The 16,502-nt window shown below is 34.7% G+C and overlaps 1 protein-coding gene across 1 annotated transcript; it reads right to left on the bottom strand.

Annotated features, from left to right (window-relative positions):
* Positions 1–4,504: 4,504 nt before the first annotated feature.
* LOC100572868 lies at positions 4,505–14,424 on the bottom strand. Its single transcript, XM_003246446.4, has 5 exons — positions 13,759–14,424; positions 11,457–11,742; positions 7,712–7,921; positions 6,472–6,779; positions 4,505–4,945 (listed from the first exon to the last, which is right to left on the bottom strand). Exons 1-5 carry the CDS (start codon positions 14,284–14,286, stop codon positions 4,550–4,552), a joined length of 1,728 nt encoding a protein of 575 aa, XP_003246494.1. The 5' UTR covers positions 14,287–14,424; the 3' UTR covers positions 4,505–4,549.
* Between the last annotated feature and the right edge of the window lie 2,078 nt (positions 14,425–16,502).

The following is a 16,502-nucleotide window of genomic DNA, read 5'->3' on the forward strand; positions in this document are numbered from 1 at the left end:
TGCAGTCTGTTTCTCCTGTATAGTTTCTGTATACCCTGTGCGTCCTCCGGGTTAATAATTTTGCAGTTTGTTGGACGAGCAGTCCTCCTGATTAGAAGTTTTAGTATTTTTGCCGCTTGGGTTGTGATCTCACTGAGCAGAGAACTGAATGCGATCCAGGATTGTTCGCCAACGAGTGCCCTCGAGATTACCCGGGCATCATGCAGTAACGCATGGATGGGCGACGTGTCATCCGAGGCAAGAATAGCGTCCCGATCTTCGTTGTCTAGTCTTGACACTTCAGCGTCGTCCACAGCGATTTCTACTTCGATGTAGCCACCACCGTCATCCTCGATCGATCGTCTGAGGCCATCGAAATATACTCAGTTTTTCCGGGCTGTTGGTTATCGTCAATTATTGGCTGCGACAAGTCATGCGTTGGGCTCATGGAGGACTCACTTGTCGTAGAAGTAGACACGTCCGGAGTGGTGATGTCAATACCCGGGGGCGAATTATCTGTGGCCGAAGCTGGGACAACCGTTATCCTTGGTGTGATTCTCGGGACTAGAGGTATGAGGACGTCTCCACCATGCTTGGATGCATTCCTTAAACGCTGTCTGGTTGCTGGATGTGGGAGCGGGACGATGGCTGCGTCGATGGCTGCTTGACGTTGGTGGTTCCGTGTGTAGTTCTCAGGCCTTGCTTCGACGAGTATGTGGGGGGGCCAACCGAGACAGTACAAGCGAATCTGTCTGTCATTGCCGTCTCCCTAGCTATCGCCTCCTTAAACTTGTGGCTACCCGGCCTTAGTCCTAGCACCACATCAAATCCTGTGCATTTTACCATTATCGATTCTTGCTCGAGGCGCATCGCTCTGAAGTGCCTGCCCAAGGATTGTTTGGCACTTGTCCAGGTTTCAGTACGGTACTTAACTGAAAAGTCAGCGTGCGGGCATACGATCGTGGCCGGTGGTGGGTAGTAGTATCCCAACAACATGCTTACGAGTTGCGGTTGCTTCCTGGTGGCTGTCAAGTTCGATGTCGACGTGGATGCTCTGGTGTGTCCCGTGAAGGTAGGTGTTGATGCCGCATCGTTCCGGGTGGATGGACCGGCAATCTGGCTTACACCAGAATGAGTGTCCGCTGGTTGTTGATCAGTCACCCTCCTTCTGTGCATGGTCGTCCTCGCATGTGGACCAACGGAAAGAGCAGAACGGCACGTCCTTCTTTAGTGGATGGGCGGCAATCTAGATTGAGCCCGTGTGGACGGCCGCGGGTGTTTGGCGAATCATCCTTCTGCTTTGCATGAGAGCCCCGGTGTGTGGGTGTATGTGTATATCGGGTGTATTGCGACGTATGTTTATCGTGTTTGGCAGAATTTGGCCCGGCTTGGGGCCGAGGGATTTTGTGTTTTAAGGTGTGCCACCACCTCACGTATTTTTACGTAGATTGCGCTACTGGCAGTTTGAATAGATGCCGGCTACTACTTATTTTTTAAAGAGAGATCACGCCACTGTGTCAAACACGGCCTAGGCCTCACGTGTTTGCCTAACCTCTGGGTAATTTCGCAATTTCCGTAGGCTGGCTCAGCACAGGGCGCGGTACAGATACCAAAGCCTATCAAGGCAAAGACCGGGTTCCACGCACAATATACATAAACAGATAAAGGACACGGAATTTACACGGACAAAGATAATAGATCGAGTTATAACTCGGAACCAGCTAGATCGCAGTGCATGTTTAGCTGGATCTATTCGTAACAGCTTGGTCTGTGTGATTACCAGTATTTCGGGGTTGGCAAGACCCAGACTCCGTAGGATTTACTCTCGTTAAGCCGATAAGAACAGATTTTATTAGATATCAATGTTTAAAAAATCACAAAAATGAGGAACCTACATAAATAAAAAGAAAAAACCAAGATAGGGGGGGGGGGCATAATAAAGTATTTTAAAAATAAATGGGGAAATAATTACGACATAAATACATATAAAAAAACAGTAAGCATCACAGCGACTTGGCCTAGGCTTTAACTTGTCACACTCCAGGCAGGTGCTCAATATAAATGTCACGGAACGCCGCAATGATGTCGCTCACACACAGCTCACACATTCCCGCAGGAGGCAGCATAATAACAGCTGAACAGGCACCTCATGAACGGGTCGTTGGCCTGGTCCCATGATCCAAGGGCATCTACTATGAATGGCACCACCGACGCCGTGCGCCCATGCTGCGCTGCCAGCCACGCCCTGAGCTCCTCATGTTTCGTCTTCTTCTCGGTTGCCGCCGCCTTGATTGCGGAGAGGAAGTTGTAAAACAGCACGGTGACGTCCATGATGAAGTTTTTCTGCCCTTCTTTAGAACCAAATTCAGTCTCAAGCCCTGGTTACCCAGGACTTGATTCTCGGAGAGGACCTCAAACTTCGTGGACATTGCTTTCTTGATCCTGGCAACTATGGCGTTATGCCTCGCCATATAGAGCGTGGGTATCATATGCAGACGACGTGGGATAGGCTTTCATTTATGTACACATTCGATGGCACAACGTTCAGCCTAGCGCTATGAAGAAAGCGCCAGTTCACGAACCTCATGAATTCGCCATCTCTCCAGAAAATTGAGGAAGCAGAGTGAGCGGCCACGCACTCCACGGCTCTACCTTGATCTGGTTTCTCTATCAATGCGTTGCTTCGTTTGAACCACAGAGTGTCGCGTACAATTATCATGACCGCCTGCCTATGCTTATCTCCCAACACCATGCTTTTGTGTGTGATGGAGGGGGCATCATCCAGCGACCACCTGAAACCAAGTCACTTGAAGGCGTTCCGTGTCCTTGACCAAACACTAGCGGCCCCTAAGCCCCGGGCCTCCCGGAACACGTCTTTTTCTTCACCTGACAGGTAGGAGGCCACATCGTGGATGGAAGATCCTTGCTGATCCTCAGCCTGGTGACCTCCTTAACGTGTTCGGCTGCATCTTCGGAAACCCTCAAGTCTGGGGAAGTGACCGGTTTGAATCCGCTACCCACCGCTGCGATGTCGGAGTCCTCGGCGAAGATACGGATTTCACAGCACCCTCATTTGGTGAACTCGTACAAGTACTCCCCCGATGCCTCCTTCGGCAGGTAGAGTGTTGCCTTGATCTCCGGCCGCAGGATATTGTCCACCCTCGCCCAATCCATATTGGTAAGCCTCCCCAACCGTTTCAAAGACGATTAAGTAGTAAAAAAAATGTCTTCAGCGCATCGATCCGCTTCCAGAGAGCAAGCTGGCTCCTGGCGATGCGCAGACCGATGGCTATGATTTCAGCGAAGGTGGATAAGGGTGGAACGAAAGATAGCACTGGCTATTTAAATATTAGTTTTTATAAAAACCAGATTTACAAATTAACTATATTGAACTTTTTTATTTTTAATATTATAAAACATGATTAAAATCAACATTTATGTTCTCTGCGGTTCATTAATTTGCATAATCAACTCCCAGAATTAAAATTAAATATAATGTATTATACTACCCAATATTCAAAAATATCAGAATATTTTTTGAGAATTTTTTTAAATTACCTAGAAATTGTAAATACCTATTTAAATTAATTTAAATACTGCACGGTACTTTAGGTCCACCTTACGTACCTATACATACCTAAAAAAAATTTAATGTGTATTATAATACAATAGGCTGGTAATTTTTAAAATTCTCAAATCATATAATCATGTTAGTTTTGAATACTGGCTTAGCAGTACCAATAGTATTATATTTAATTTTAGGTTATGTAAATTGATTAAATATGCGTATGTAGTATGTAAATTATGTACCTGTCAGTTCTCGATGATATAGTAGGACCAATTAAATCTAAAATCATAAAAACTGATTCTTTTGATAATCTGAATCTGGTTTTAAAATCATGTTTATCCCATGTATTAAAATTATCAACTCTTGAATGTACAGTATACGATCTACGCTTATAATTTAAATATTCACGGAACTCTTCATCATCGTCATAAAAAAATTACTTTGTGTTCAAAGTTCATTATAATTAAGGAACTTGGAATTTAAATTGTAAAATAAAAGTTAAAGTCCTAACTAAAATGATCAGAATCATTAATCATTGATAATTATTAAATTAACGTAGAATTAAAAAGTTAATCAGAAGAAAAGTAGCGGTTATTCAACTATCGGTTAAATCTAATGGTTAGCTCAATTTGAATTCGAAAAACAGTTTAACTGGGACATAATATTAATTGACAGTTATGTCCTACCAACTGTCAGTTAAAGACAATTGAAAAACCAGCCCTAATTCGTATAACGATATCGTATTATCATAATAAACTATACTCTATTTCAAATTAGATCAGGCTTCGGCGGCGGAGTTGTGCGCATGGGCGTGGCTATTTGTTCCGTGGCAGCGCATGACGCGCCACCGTAGTGGGAATGACGTCTGACTGTCGCTAAATGAAAACTGGTCGCAACCGAAGCCTCATCTTTTTTTAGAATAGAGTATACTAATATACGTACACTTTCAGCTAACAATATTGTTAGGATACCGACTACGGATTATTGATTTTCATGCAATTATTATACCATACAATATTCATTGCGAATCGACTTCAACGTCTCGTCGTACAATTTATTGAAGTCATCGACGTCGACACTCTTGCGTCGTTTGTAGACCTTAGTGTTGTAATTCACGCGGCTCGTCCGGTTCGCGACAAGCAGCACGTACGCATCGACTGTCATCTCGAAGTTGTGCATCACCTTTTCTTCCGTCGCAAACATGCCGAACACCAGCTTCGAGATTTTCCGGCAAATCCTATACACTAAATGGAGCGTCAGCTGACCCTTGGCCGGGCCACTCGATGGCAACACCGCTTTGACGCGCTCTTCGTACTCGTTCACCTTGCTGGTAGAAACAAATTGCGCGGTCTTTTGGTGAGCGTGCTCCAAGAATAATCGAACGAGGTTATCCACTTTCTAAAACATGGACATGGAATAAGACACGCACGGGACATGACGTCATGACGGGGTAGGAGATATGCGACGGTAAACCGCGATAAAATCAAATTTTTTTCTAAAATATGTCCATCGACGTTAGGTAGTGAAAACGAAAAACAAATTTAGTGGTTATGGCAAAATTGTTCTCATACCTAGACAAATATTTAAATTTTTTTATATTTGGCACAACATATTACTTCAACCACCAAGTTTGATTTTTTTTATTTGCAACAGTGCAAAACTTAATCATACTGTGAAGGTAAAAATTCAAACTTCTATTAATTATGATTGCCGGTTATAATTTACTTTAATTAGGTACACCTATATAATATTTTATAATACATGTATATAAATATAATAATATATACCTACTAATAAAGCAGCTTACAAATTCGTTGAATTTCGCCGTTTACGACTTTATTGTAATGTGCCTATAAGTTCTAAAAAAAATTCTCAAAAAATATATAGAAACTAACGAGGATGCTCCCGTTTAAGACGTTTTACCGCATATGACACTGTTTTCCACTGGTCTTTAGATATTTCCTATACTAGTAAGTTAATGTAAAAACTAAAAACCACCTGTTAAGACGCTTGTAGTTCTTCTTTATCTACTCAGATAAGAAGCTCTTTTGATCAGCAGATGACGATAAATCGCTATAAAAATCGAAAAATAAAACTAGTTTTACTGTAATATATATTAAAAAAACAATAAAGAATGTCCACTTCTATTAATGGATACCATATTGTCGTATATTGTAGACAGTCGTCACAGTGATATTATTTAATGTACACATATTGAAATGTACACATGTAGAAATCAATTTAACAATTTAGATATTAATATAGGTCAGGCCAATGAAGCAAGATGTGCTGAGGCAGCAATAATATTTTACTTTTTAACACCGCCGTACGCGCAGGCACGGGCAGTCCTTTTATCGCTGAGTGATTCGGCGAGAACACAGGTACGACGATCAAGTGTGTGAAACGTCGATCATAGTACGGGCTAGGCAATCTGAATTTGCTAAGTATTTTATTTATATTTGTTTTAATTTAATAAAAGTGTTTCAAACCATTAAAACCCGAGTTTATAATAATTTCAGTCATTCTTAAGTTCTTACCTTTTATAGGAACAGCGCCGGGATATACATACTGAATAGTGAATAGTGCCAAGGTATATGTAATCTTTGAGTCATTTCAACTAGATATGAACGAACTAAGAATAATTGATAAGCGCATACCATCGTACCTCAAAGTTAACATTGCCATTCTAATTCATTTTAGAGAGTATTACTAACTAGAGAATACGAGGGTAAGGCGTATAGTTGGTTTTACCACGTATTGTTCAATACGGGTGATACTACAATATATACTTAAAAAACAGAAAATACCCTCAGATATTTGGAAATTGTTCTCCATTACATTCCCCTTTGAAAACCCCGGGGAGATATCCTTAACTCTCAAGACGTTTTGGTAACCGTCGACGTTAACAAAAATCTCATGGTTACCTCATTCAGTTCCTCGCGCCCCTTTATTGGAAACCTTATCGTGGACATTTTTGTATCTGGATAGTTTTCCCACTGAAAATTTTTGAACCTATCTTCAGCCGTTTCTGAAATCTGAGCCACGTAACGCGGCTCGTCATCCAATGGCATGTCGAACCGACTGTAGACTTCGTCGTTGCTGATCATTTCGAAAATGAAAGAAGTCACTTCAATCATTTTCTTGGATTTTATCAGTTTGGTGGGAATTATATCTCTATCGTTCACGTGTTGAAGTCGATCAATGGTTTTTCGCATGTCCACAAATATTTTCTCTGAAAAAATAAATCACATTCGTATCAAATATAAATACAAAAATTAAACGTTTATTTCCCGTATAATTTTTCACGATGCCGCAGAACTGGTATCACATAATATATACTCAAGGAAAATTATCTTATAGGTCCAGACTAGTGGTCCATAGATATTTCTGAACAATGATTTTTTAATAAAGAAAATATGGTTTTTTCCAAGAAAACAAAATTTTATGTAAATTGTATTTTTAAAAACGACATTATCAACTTGAGAAAAAATGAAACAGTAAAATAATAACTCATGAACTCTATTTTCAGAAACATTTTAATTTAGGACTGTATAAATCGGGAAACAATTATTGAGTGTTTTATACATTTAAACACGAGGAATCGTATTAGATTAAAATCATAGATATCCATTTTGATAATAAAACGCATTGCAGGTCTGGCTGAATGAAATAGAACAGTTTTATTAAAACAAGAACTTATATTATATGATGGATAATTACAATATTTTATTATTTATAGGCAGTGAAAGTATAACTACTACAATATTATTATAATGAAAAAATAAGAAGCGGATATTCCGATTTGTAAATTCCTCCGCGTGGAACACAGGACATGGAAAAAAAATTAAATAATGGCGTTTTCACTATTTTCAATTACATTTCCTCGTGACAACGAGCAGTTAATCATCCAGCCAACTTGTATTTAGTATTTTAATTGAAGTGATTATAATTGTTCTACGATTATTAATTTCGGGTTTAAACGTTTTCCATTTTTAGTTGTGGAGGAAAACAATTTACAAAGAATTACAACAATAAATGTGAATGGAATCAGTTATCAGCTGGCGGTGAAACATGAAAACCCTTGGGATTATTAAATGCCAGATGAAGCGAAGAAGAATACTAGTATTGTGCGTAGTACTAAAATGCTTCCGCTCGTACACTCACCGGCAATTTTCTTTTTCGTTAACTCGAATACGGCCCTCTCCGCGAGACTGATCACAAAATAATTGACGTTGTTTCTAACATCAGCCTCGTATTCGGTCACACGCCTGATCAAGTTTATGATGTCGAACGCGGACGCGCCCGGTTCCGACAGCGATTTGGCCTTTGCAATCATTTCAAACATCGTTTCATCTGATAAATTGTAGTCCACGTCTAAAATAAAAAAAACCTACCTATATAAACGTGAAAACATTTAAACGTGAGCATGTCAACAATTATAATTGTTATAGCAGGTACGCGATTAGCCGATACCTATAATATAACATTTAAATCTAAAATCATTTTAAAATAGGTATTTTTGAATACTTATTAGCTTATTACTGTAAAGACCGGATCCTGCATATGATGCATGTTCATATTTTTATGAGCAATTACATACAGTAAATAAATAATATTTAAAATGTTTATTTTGCATATTTTTGCATATTATTGGTTCAAGTGCATATTTTAAACGCGTGCTTTTGCATATTGCGTAAACATTTAAATGTTTTAATTTAATTTTATAATTGTATACACAATTATGACCTATATTATATGAATTTATTCCACAACACAAAAATTTAAAAAATTTTAAAAATAATATTATATTACGTTTCCGTTGATCATTATTAGTTTGAAGGTACCTAATTCATTACATACGGGTTTTCCTATTTGGCAGATAATTATGAATATTTTAAAAATGTTATACAAAATCTGCAAGAAGCTGATGTCAAAAGAATTAAAAACTGTAAACAAATTCTAACTAAATCAAATAAAATTAACCATTTGACTTATATTAAAACTAATTTTTAAATTATTTTTGTTGAAATTATTAAAAGGCTTGAGACTTTAAGTTTACTTATTCGTAATGCTATGAACATTTTTAAAAAAGTTGTGAATTCTATTAATAATCTTTATGAAATTTATAATAGCGGAATAATTTAAAATAAATGTTCTGAAATCATTAAAAAAAATATAAATTTCCTAATAATTATTATTTGAATTATTTTAAAAGAAATTTCATAAATACACGAATATGAAAATGTTGACTTAAGGGTTCTTCTATCCAACATATTCCCCAGGAAATGTTTAAAAATGCATCCTGCGCCCATCACAAGCGTTGATGTGGATCAAAGTATTTTTCGTACAAACACATTGTTACAAACCGTCTTTACTCGTTATAATTTAACCGAGATCAGTATGGAAAATATTATTGTTACTTATTGTTTTTCAAATAACAATTAAATAATATATTTAATTATAGTAAAAAAAAAAATGTATTTAATATTGTAGTTTATTGATATAAGTAATCATTTTTTCATCATTAATGTTTTGATTTTATACTTTACAATAAATAAATAGCTGCAATAGGTATTCAAAAATTATTTTGCCAAATATTTTGTGTTTTTTAAATACATATTTTACAATTTCAAATGCATATAAATCCGGTCTTAACTTAGACTGGACTAGGGCTGCGCGGTTATTTTATATAATCGATTATTTTCATATTTTATAAATAATTGATATAATCGAAATTCGATTATTCGATTAATCGATTTTTTTTTTATAAATAATCGAATAATCGAAATATAATTATAACTGAGATTTATTTGGTGTTTTGAAGTTTCAAACTATTTTCATCAAAAAGTTAAGACACACAACTAATAAGTTGATATCGTAATGAAATTATTATTTCAAATAATTATTTTTTATAGTTAATAATAGGAATATGTAGAAATACTTAACAGAGTAATCAAATGGTACCATGATATGAGTGGTTGGTAAGAGTATGACCTATGGACACCGGTCACCGGACAACAACATCTACTTAAAGACAGTACTAAATACCTATTAATTAAAAATCTATAATTGATCTGCAAGACCAAGACTAAAACAAGACCCACACTGCAAGGGGTCTGGTCTTGCAGTCTTTCAATATTTGTTGTAATTTTTTTTTTTTAATTTTCCCAAAAAACTCGTTATTTAGTTGTAGGTTAAATTAAATAATTTATTAGGAATATAATAAACGTAATACCTATTGCATTTTAAAATAAATAACATTATTGAATTATTGAAAACAAGATAAGAAATGATGTGCGAGCAGTGAGCACAAACAAATATTATAATAATAACACCAGCCACCGATATGGGCGGTTCGGTATATTTATACACCGGCAACTGCAACTCCCCATTGAATATAATATTAATTACATAATTAAAGTTGGTACTTGGGGTATTATTTTTTTTTATATTGAAAGAGTCTTGCAACAAGACAAAGACCAAGGATAAACTATAAATGGCTCTGCAAGATCAAAACTATAAATGTCTCTGCAAGCCCAAGACTAAGACTGATTCTGCAAGACAAGACTAAGGGCTAATATTACAATCATCGGTATACTTCGATTACGCTTAACCGGATGATAACAGATTTTATTACCGGCCGAATTCGGCTGGTTAGGAGTTGGTTAAACTTAACGGCAGATGGTAATACTGGCCCCAAGACTGTCATAGTCATAGTCTTGGTCTTGGTCTTGTATTGCCCATCACTAAATTGAATATAAACCAGTGTTCAGAACGTTCACTAAAAATTCAAGTTCAATTAAAAAAAAAGTAACTCATTGACATTCATGTTTTTTATTCAAACAACAAGTTCATGTTCACGTTCTTTAAAAAAATGAATGTGTTCATTTGGTCGTTCATTTAAATTTTAGATTCTGAGTGGACCGAGGAAGCTAGTGGTTTTACAAAGGTGATTTTTTTTATCCTGCGTACAAAATTTCTACCAGAAAGAATGCTTCGATTTCAACATATTATAGTATCTTTTTTGTTAGGAAATTGGATCAAGATGGTACTTCAGAGAGGTAATTTTTCGATTTTCTTAATAGTTATTTAATGTCACGGTAAAAACCACCGACAAATTACGAAAAACCGCAAAAAAACGGGAATTTAATTCCCACGCTTGAAATCCGTTGTTCATCTCCATAGAAACGAAAAAAAAATTATAACATTAAAATATTACTCAACTTATAGGCAATAATAAATAATAAAAATATAAAATAGGTATCCAGACTGACAAACTCAGAATCGTTTTTCTTATACAATGATAATATTATATCATTGAATTCAAATTTAATACAATCCATTATAAATTGACCCACTTGTACAGCAGATCGACATCCACTTACCCCCCTTTTTTTATTTTACTTTTCACGAATCGTCCTAATACAAAATCTAGGAAATCATAATATTATTGTTGTTTTATGTCGAGCCGTTCCCGCTGGAATTTCACGTATTTGATTTTTTTAATTTGCAGTCAAATAATTATAATAGGAGTATTATAATAATATTATTATCATCAATATTTATAATATATTATATTATATTTATTAAGTAGTAAGTAAATAAATTTGAATGTTTAAAAATTGTTCAAATTCATTAAAAATATAAACGTCGGTTACGTTTACGTTGTATTTGAAAAAAATCAAGTGACGTTCTCTGATCGTTCACTGCATATTATTATTATGAACGTGAACGTGAACGAGCATTCATGAACGATGTTCTTTCAAAACACTAATATAAATAGTATAACAATATAGTCACCATCGTGTGTCTTCGCCTGTTGGAGCTGTCAAACGACAATATTGTTAAATTTTAAGATATTTTAGGTGACTCGTTATATTATATAATAACGTCAAAAATAGTATGATACCGTTCATCATAATCTGCTGCATCAACGACGGCGGGCGGGTATCGTCCGTCAAATCGAACAGGTAACGTCGAGCTTTTTCTTCAGCGTACTCTTTGGGAACGGACAATTCCGATTCACTGGCCATTGATGCCTCGGCAATGTTGGCCTGTAGACACATTGTCATTTTGTTCCAAAGTGGTGCCGTCTTATTCCAGAACGCTGCATCCTGGACGCATTTAGTGGAGTTTATCCTCAAATTCTCAATGCGCTGGATAAACGTGAGGTTCATATTCATGGATTTCGCTTTCTAAAGTACGAACGAGTATATAAACAACAAAGCGATGTAACGGCGATTAAGTCACGTCAAAACATTATATTACAATGATTATTGAAAACGATTGATAGATTAGGAAATAGGTAAGTATTTCAAAGACAATTTAGAAGATTCCACTTATTTGATATTTGTGAAGCATGTGGACAATATTAATACATAGGTAACATAGGGTACATAGGTATCTGACCATTCAGATAAATAGGTACAAAAACAATAAAATAATTAAGTTAGAAAATATATTAATAATATCCTTTAGTTTAATTAATAATTCAATAAATTCAAAGTTTAATCAAGTTTAATTTATTATTATTTATTTATTTAATAAGAATAATGAGGAGAGCCCAATTTATACATAGGCATGTTTTGAGTATATTATACATAACAAATAATATAAAGACCAATATTTTTTTTAAAAAAATAGAAGAAGAATGACGGATCCTTATTGGCAATTTTCATCATCCTGGAGAGTGGTTCATTTCTTAAATAATTAGTAGAGGAATGTGGTATAAGGAAAAAAGCACTATTGCGGGTGTTTCTAATAGGTACCTTTATATTAATAAGTGCAAGGAGGGAAGTGGAGTCAATAGAGCCAGAGAAAAGTTTTCGTAGAAAAGATAAATTATATTGGTAACGGCGATCGGATAGGGTGCACAGATGTAGAAAACGGAGGACGGAAGTGTAGTCATGAGGTTCGCAAGTAATGTTAAAGTTAAATTTAACGTAGCTAAGGAACCTTCGTTGGACACGTTCAAGCCGCTTGCAAGCCTCAGCAGTCTGAGGATCCCAAAGTACAGACCCAAATTCAACAATAGGCCTAACGAGTGCACAAAAATTACTTTAAGAGGGTTGGAAAGTTTAAATTTACTAGCTATTCTTTTCATAAAACCTTGAGTGCTTTAGAAGTGATATTATCAATATGAGCTCGAGGACAAAGAGATGGAGTAAATGTAAAGCCGAGATCACATGCGTTAGTGACAATAGGACACAGGTTAGTGCCGTTAATTGGTGTATGGAAATGAAATAGGAGTTCAGCGACTGGTGAATGTCATATAATATCTGCATTTGTTAATGTTTAGAGTCGAACCAAGTGATTCTGACCAAGCGACGAAATTATTGAGGGCGTCTTGTAGATAGAGACAATCAGTTATTGAGTTTAATTTGTTTTATGCAAAGAATAACAGCTGACAATGCTTAAGAGATGAACAAGTATTAACAAACAGCGAGAAAAGTAAAGGGGACAAATGTCCACCTTGGGGGACACCAGAGGAAGGGTGCAACGCTTATGATTCTGTATTAAATAGTTTTACCCATTGTAATCGTTTAAGCAGAAATGAATTAAACCAAGAGAGAAGTGGTTAACAGAGTGAAACGCTTTCGCGAAGTCTGTGTAGATGACATCTACTTGCTTTCCTTCTCTAAACGTATTGAATGTGTAATTAACAATAAGTAAGATTACATGTAATGGTAGAGCGGTACGGATGAAAACCATGTTACTAATTGGTTAAAATGGGATTGACAGGATTCGGTATGGGACCTAGGATGAGAGATTCAAATATTTTCGTGAGATGACTCTAAGAATGGATATAAGTCTATAGTTAGTTACTAGAGAGGGGCATCTTGATTTTAAAATTAGATAGATCCGATTTTCCATAAACCAGGAAAAAACTTTCATCAAGGGATCTCCGAAAAAGAAACTACAATGGAAAGAAAACAACCTGTCTATTATGACAGGTTCTATTGTCTAATTCATATTCTAGAATGATAAAACAATATTTTTTTTTATAACAATTTAACACTTACATTCAGAGGTAGCCTTTGGAATCTTTATAGGTACCTACACAAATATTTAAAATGTTTTATTTAAGAAATGTCAAGAAAATTAGATATTTTTGCAATTCTATAATTTTTTGAAATTAATTAATAAAATATATTATGTAGGTATTATGTGACTATTGTCTACGGTTATTTATTATTAGACATATCACTCACTGGATTGTAGGCACAATTATCTGAAGATTCCGTTTCCGTTTCTATACCTTCATTCACATTACTACCTATTTCAACAATCACCTCCGCTTTTTCCACTAATTGTATGTTTTCTACACATCTCTCTATCATTGACCTGTTGATTTCCGTCGTCCGTATTTGATTTTCATATTTGGCCCAATATTGGTTCAATTCTTTTACCTGTTTTGTAGCCAATGTAGAACGTTTAAAATTTACTATATTTTCCACTGTTTTTCGATCTTTATTTTTTCTTTTATTCCTCAGCTCCAAAGTTCTATAAAATGCCAAGTCCTTCAACTCAATTATCCGAAGTCTAGTTTTATCCAATTTCTCTTTATTTTTAGCAATTTTTACTATTTGTTCATTCTTTCGTTGCTTTTTAAAATTTTGAATACGTTCTTCACGTAATTTTAATTTTACCAATAACAGTCTTTGTTTGGACTCGAATTGCTGTTTGACTACAGCTTTCCGCTTCTCTACATTTGTTAAAAACACTTTGCCATACTCCATTTCGATAATTTTAGATAATTTAAATTTGTTAATTTTATATAAATCTAGTTGATCTATAATCAAGTTTCTATAGTATACTGTAAATAAAGTTTAATATTAGGTTTTATTAAAACCTAATAATGTTTTATTATAAACAACTGTTGCTATACTCTGCAACCATTTGTCAATAGAGCCAATATTGGTACCTTTACTTATTAAAACAATATAATTTCTTTTACACCAGACATTTTGCAATCTCTAAAATGGGTCCTGTGTCGTGTATGCTGGTTAATGCTGCAGTCATACAAAAATAAACGAACATATTAGAAAACTACAAAGAACATGAAAAAGTCTACACAGACGATTTTAACTTCTAAGACACAATACCAAGGAGGAATCTCAATAATACTTAGGAACATAAACGTATTATTGAAGTTACTAAACACATGCTTCATATATACGGCCGAGGCAATAACGAAAATTGAGGCGATTAAATAATCATAGACGATGAATAACCCAACCATATAATGTTCAGCAGTGACTCCTTGAGTACACTCAATAGCATAATAAGCCAGTTCAAACTTGAAGACATCATAATAAAAATACTAAACAAATTAAATAAAGCCTTATCCAAATACAACCAAATTACTCTCATGCGGGTCCCTAAGCACACCCAAGGAAATTAACTAGCCGACAAACAGGCCAAGATTGCCACCACAAATCCCGAATTTAAGACTATACTAGAACCCTCCTACAACTAAATGGCTAAATACACGGAAACAACAAATCACCAAACTCAACACAATCAAAAGAAGTACCATCACTCCATCAGCTGGATAAATAATCTTTAGAAAGAAAAGAAGAATCGGTACTAAGCCAATTGAGAATCGGACATACACGACTTACGGTCGGATACCTAATGACAAAGGAAGAACCCCCTCATGGGAAGTTTGTGGTGTTCAGTTAACAGTGAAACATATCAAAACCGAATGCCTGAAATAGGTACCAACAAGATTGACAAAACATCGGATTAGATACAACCCTTGACGTTGGATTGGAACCCAAAATCAATGAGATGATCAAAATCTACCAAATCAATGTAACCAAAGACAAGTTGATGATATTTTTTTACTCAGTTAAGATAATTTAAGTATTTTTTTTCAATTAAATTAAAAGTTAAGTTAATAGACATTTTTAATACATCAGTTAAGTTTAAATGAGGTTAACAAATTTAAATAAAAATAAAAAATTTAATGAATAAAAAAAATTCATTTATGAGGTATTATTTAAATATTAAAATAAGTAATAATCACTTGAATAGTAATCATCATTAGTAGGTATATTATTATTCAAACAACCTACGATAATCATTATTGTACTCAATAATTGTACTCAAAAAATAATTGATAAGTAATAACTAAAGACCTGATTTTGCATATAATGCATGTTCATATTTTTATAAGAAATTACATGCAGTAAATGGGTTTTCATCAATCATACTTAAAGAAATAATATTACAAATTTTTATTTTGCATATTTTTGCATATTTTGGGTACAAGTGCATATTTTACATAAAACGCATGTTTTTGCATAATACGTATACACCAGTTATAAATTAAATTAAATTAAATTGTATAATTGTATGTACGATTATTATATATAAATTTGTCCACAGTACAAAAATTGAAAATATTTTTAAAAATATATTATTACGTTTCCGTCTTAGTTGGTAGGTAAGTAGGTACAAATATAAAAAAAAATTTAAAAAAAAACACATCATCGCAAAACCTATACATTGGTAATGTCATATCAATGAGGCATGTAAAATATAGTAACTACAGAAATGTTGTACATAAAATACTTACTTAAATTATCACTACATATGTGGTATTTTGGATATTGAAATCCTATTCTCTGAAATTATGTTAAAAAGTAAATTAAAAATGTGTACAGTATAAATAAACATGTCAAAAATTACGAAATACAAATTATTATCGATAGGTAATAGCTAATAAACCATAATTCCCTACTTGGAATGTATAAGATACTTAGATTTACCAAATAATATTCAAACTTAATAGCATAGTCTGGTTATGACTTCAGACTTGTTTAAAATTGTATATTAATATATTATGTACTTTATATAATATATAATAGTACAAAGAGTTCGTGGTAAAGTTTTACCTGAGTAGTATACATTTGTATGTTCACAGTCTACTTTTTGTGTCACCACGGTA

This window comes from Acyrthosiphon pisum, chromosome X (genome assembly GCF_005508785.2).
Source record: "Acyrthosiphon pisum isolate AL4f chromosome X, pea_aphid_22Mar2018_4r6ur, whole genome shotgun sequence".
NCBI classification, from domain to species: Eukaryota; Metazoa; Arthropoda; class Insecta; order Hemiptera; family Aphididae; genus Acyrthosiphon; species Acyrthosiphon pisum.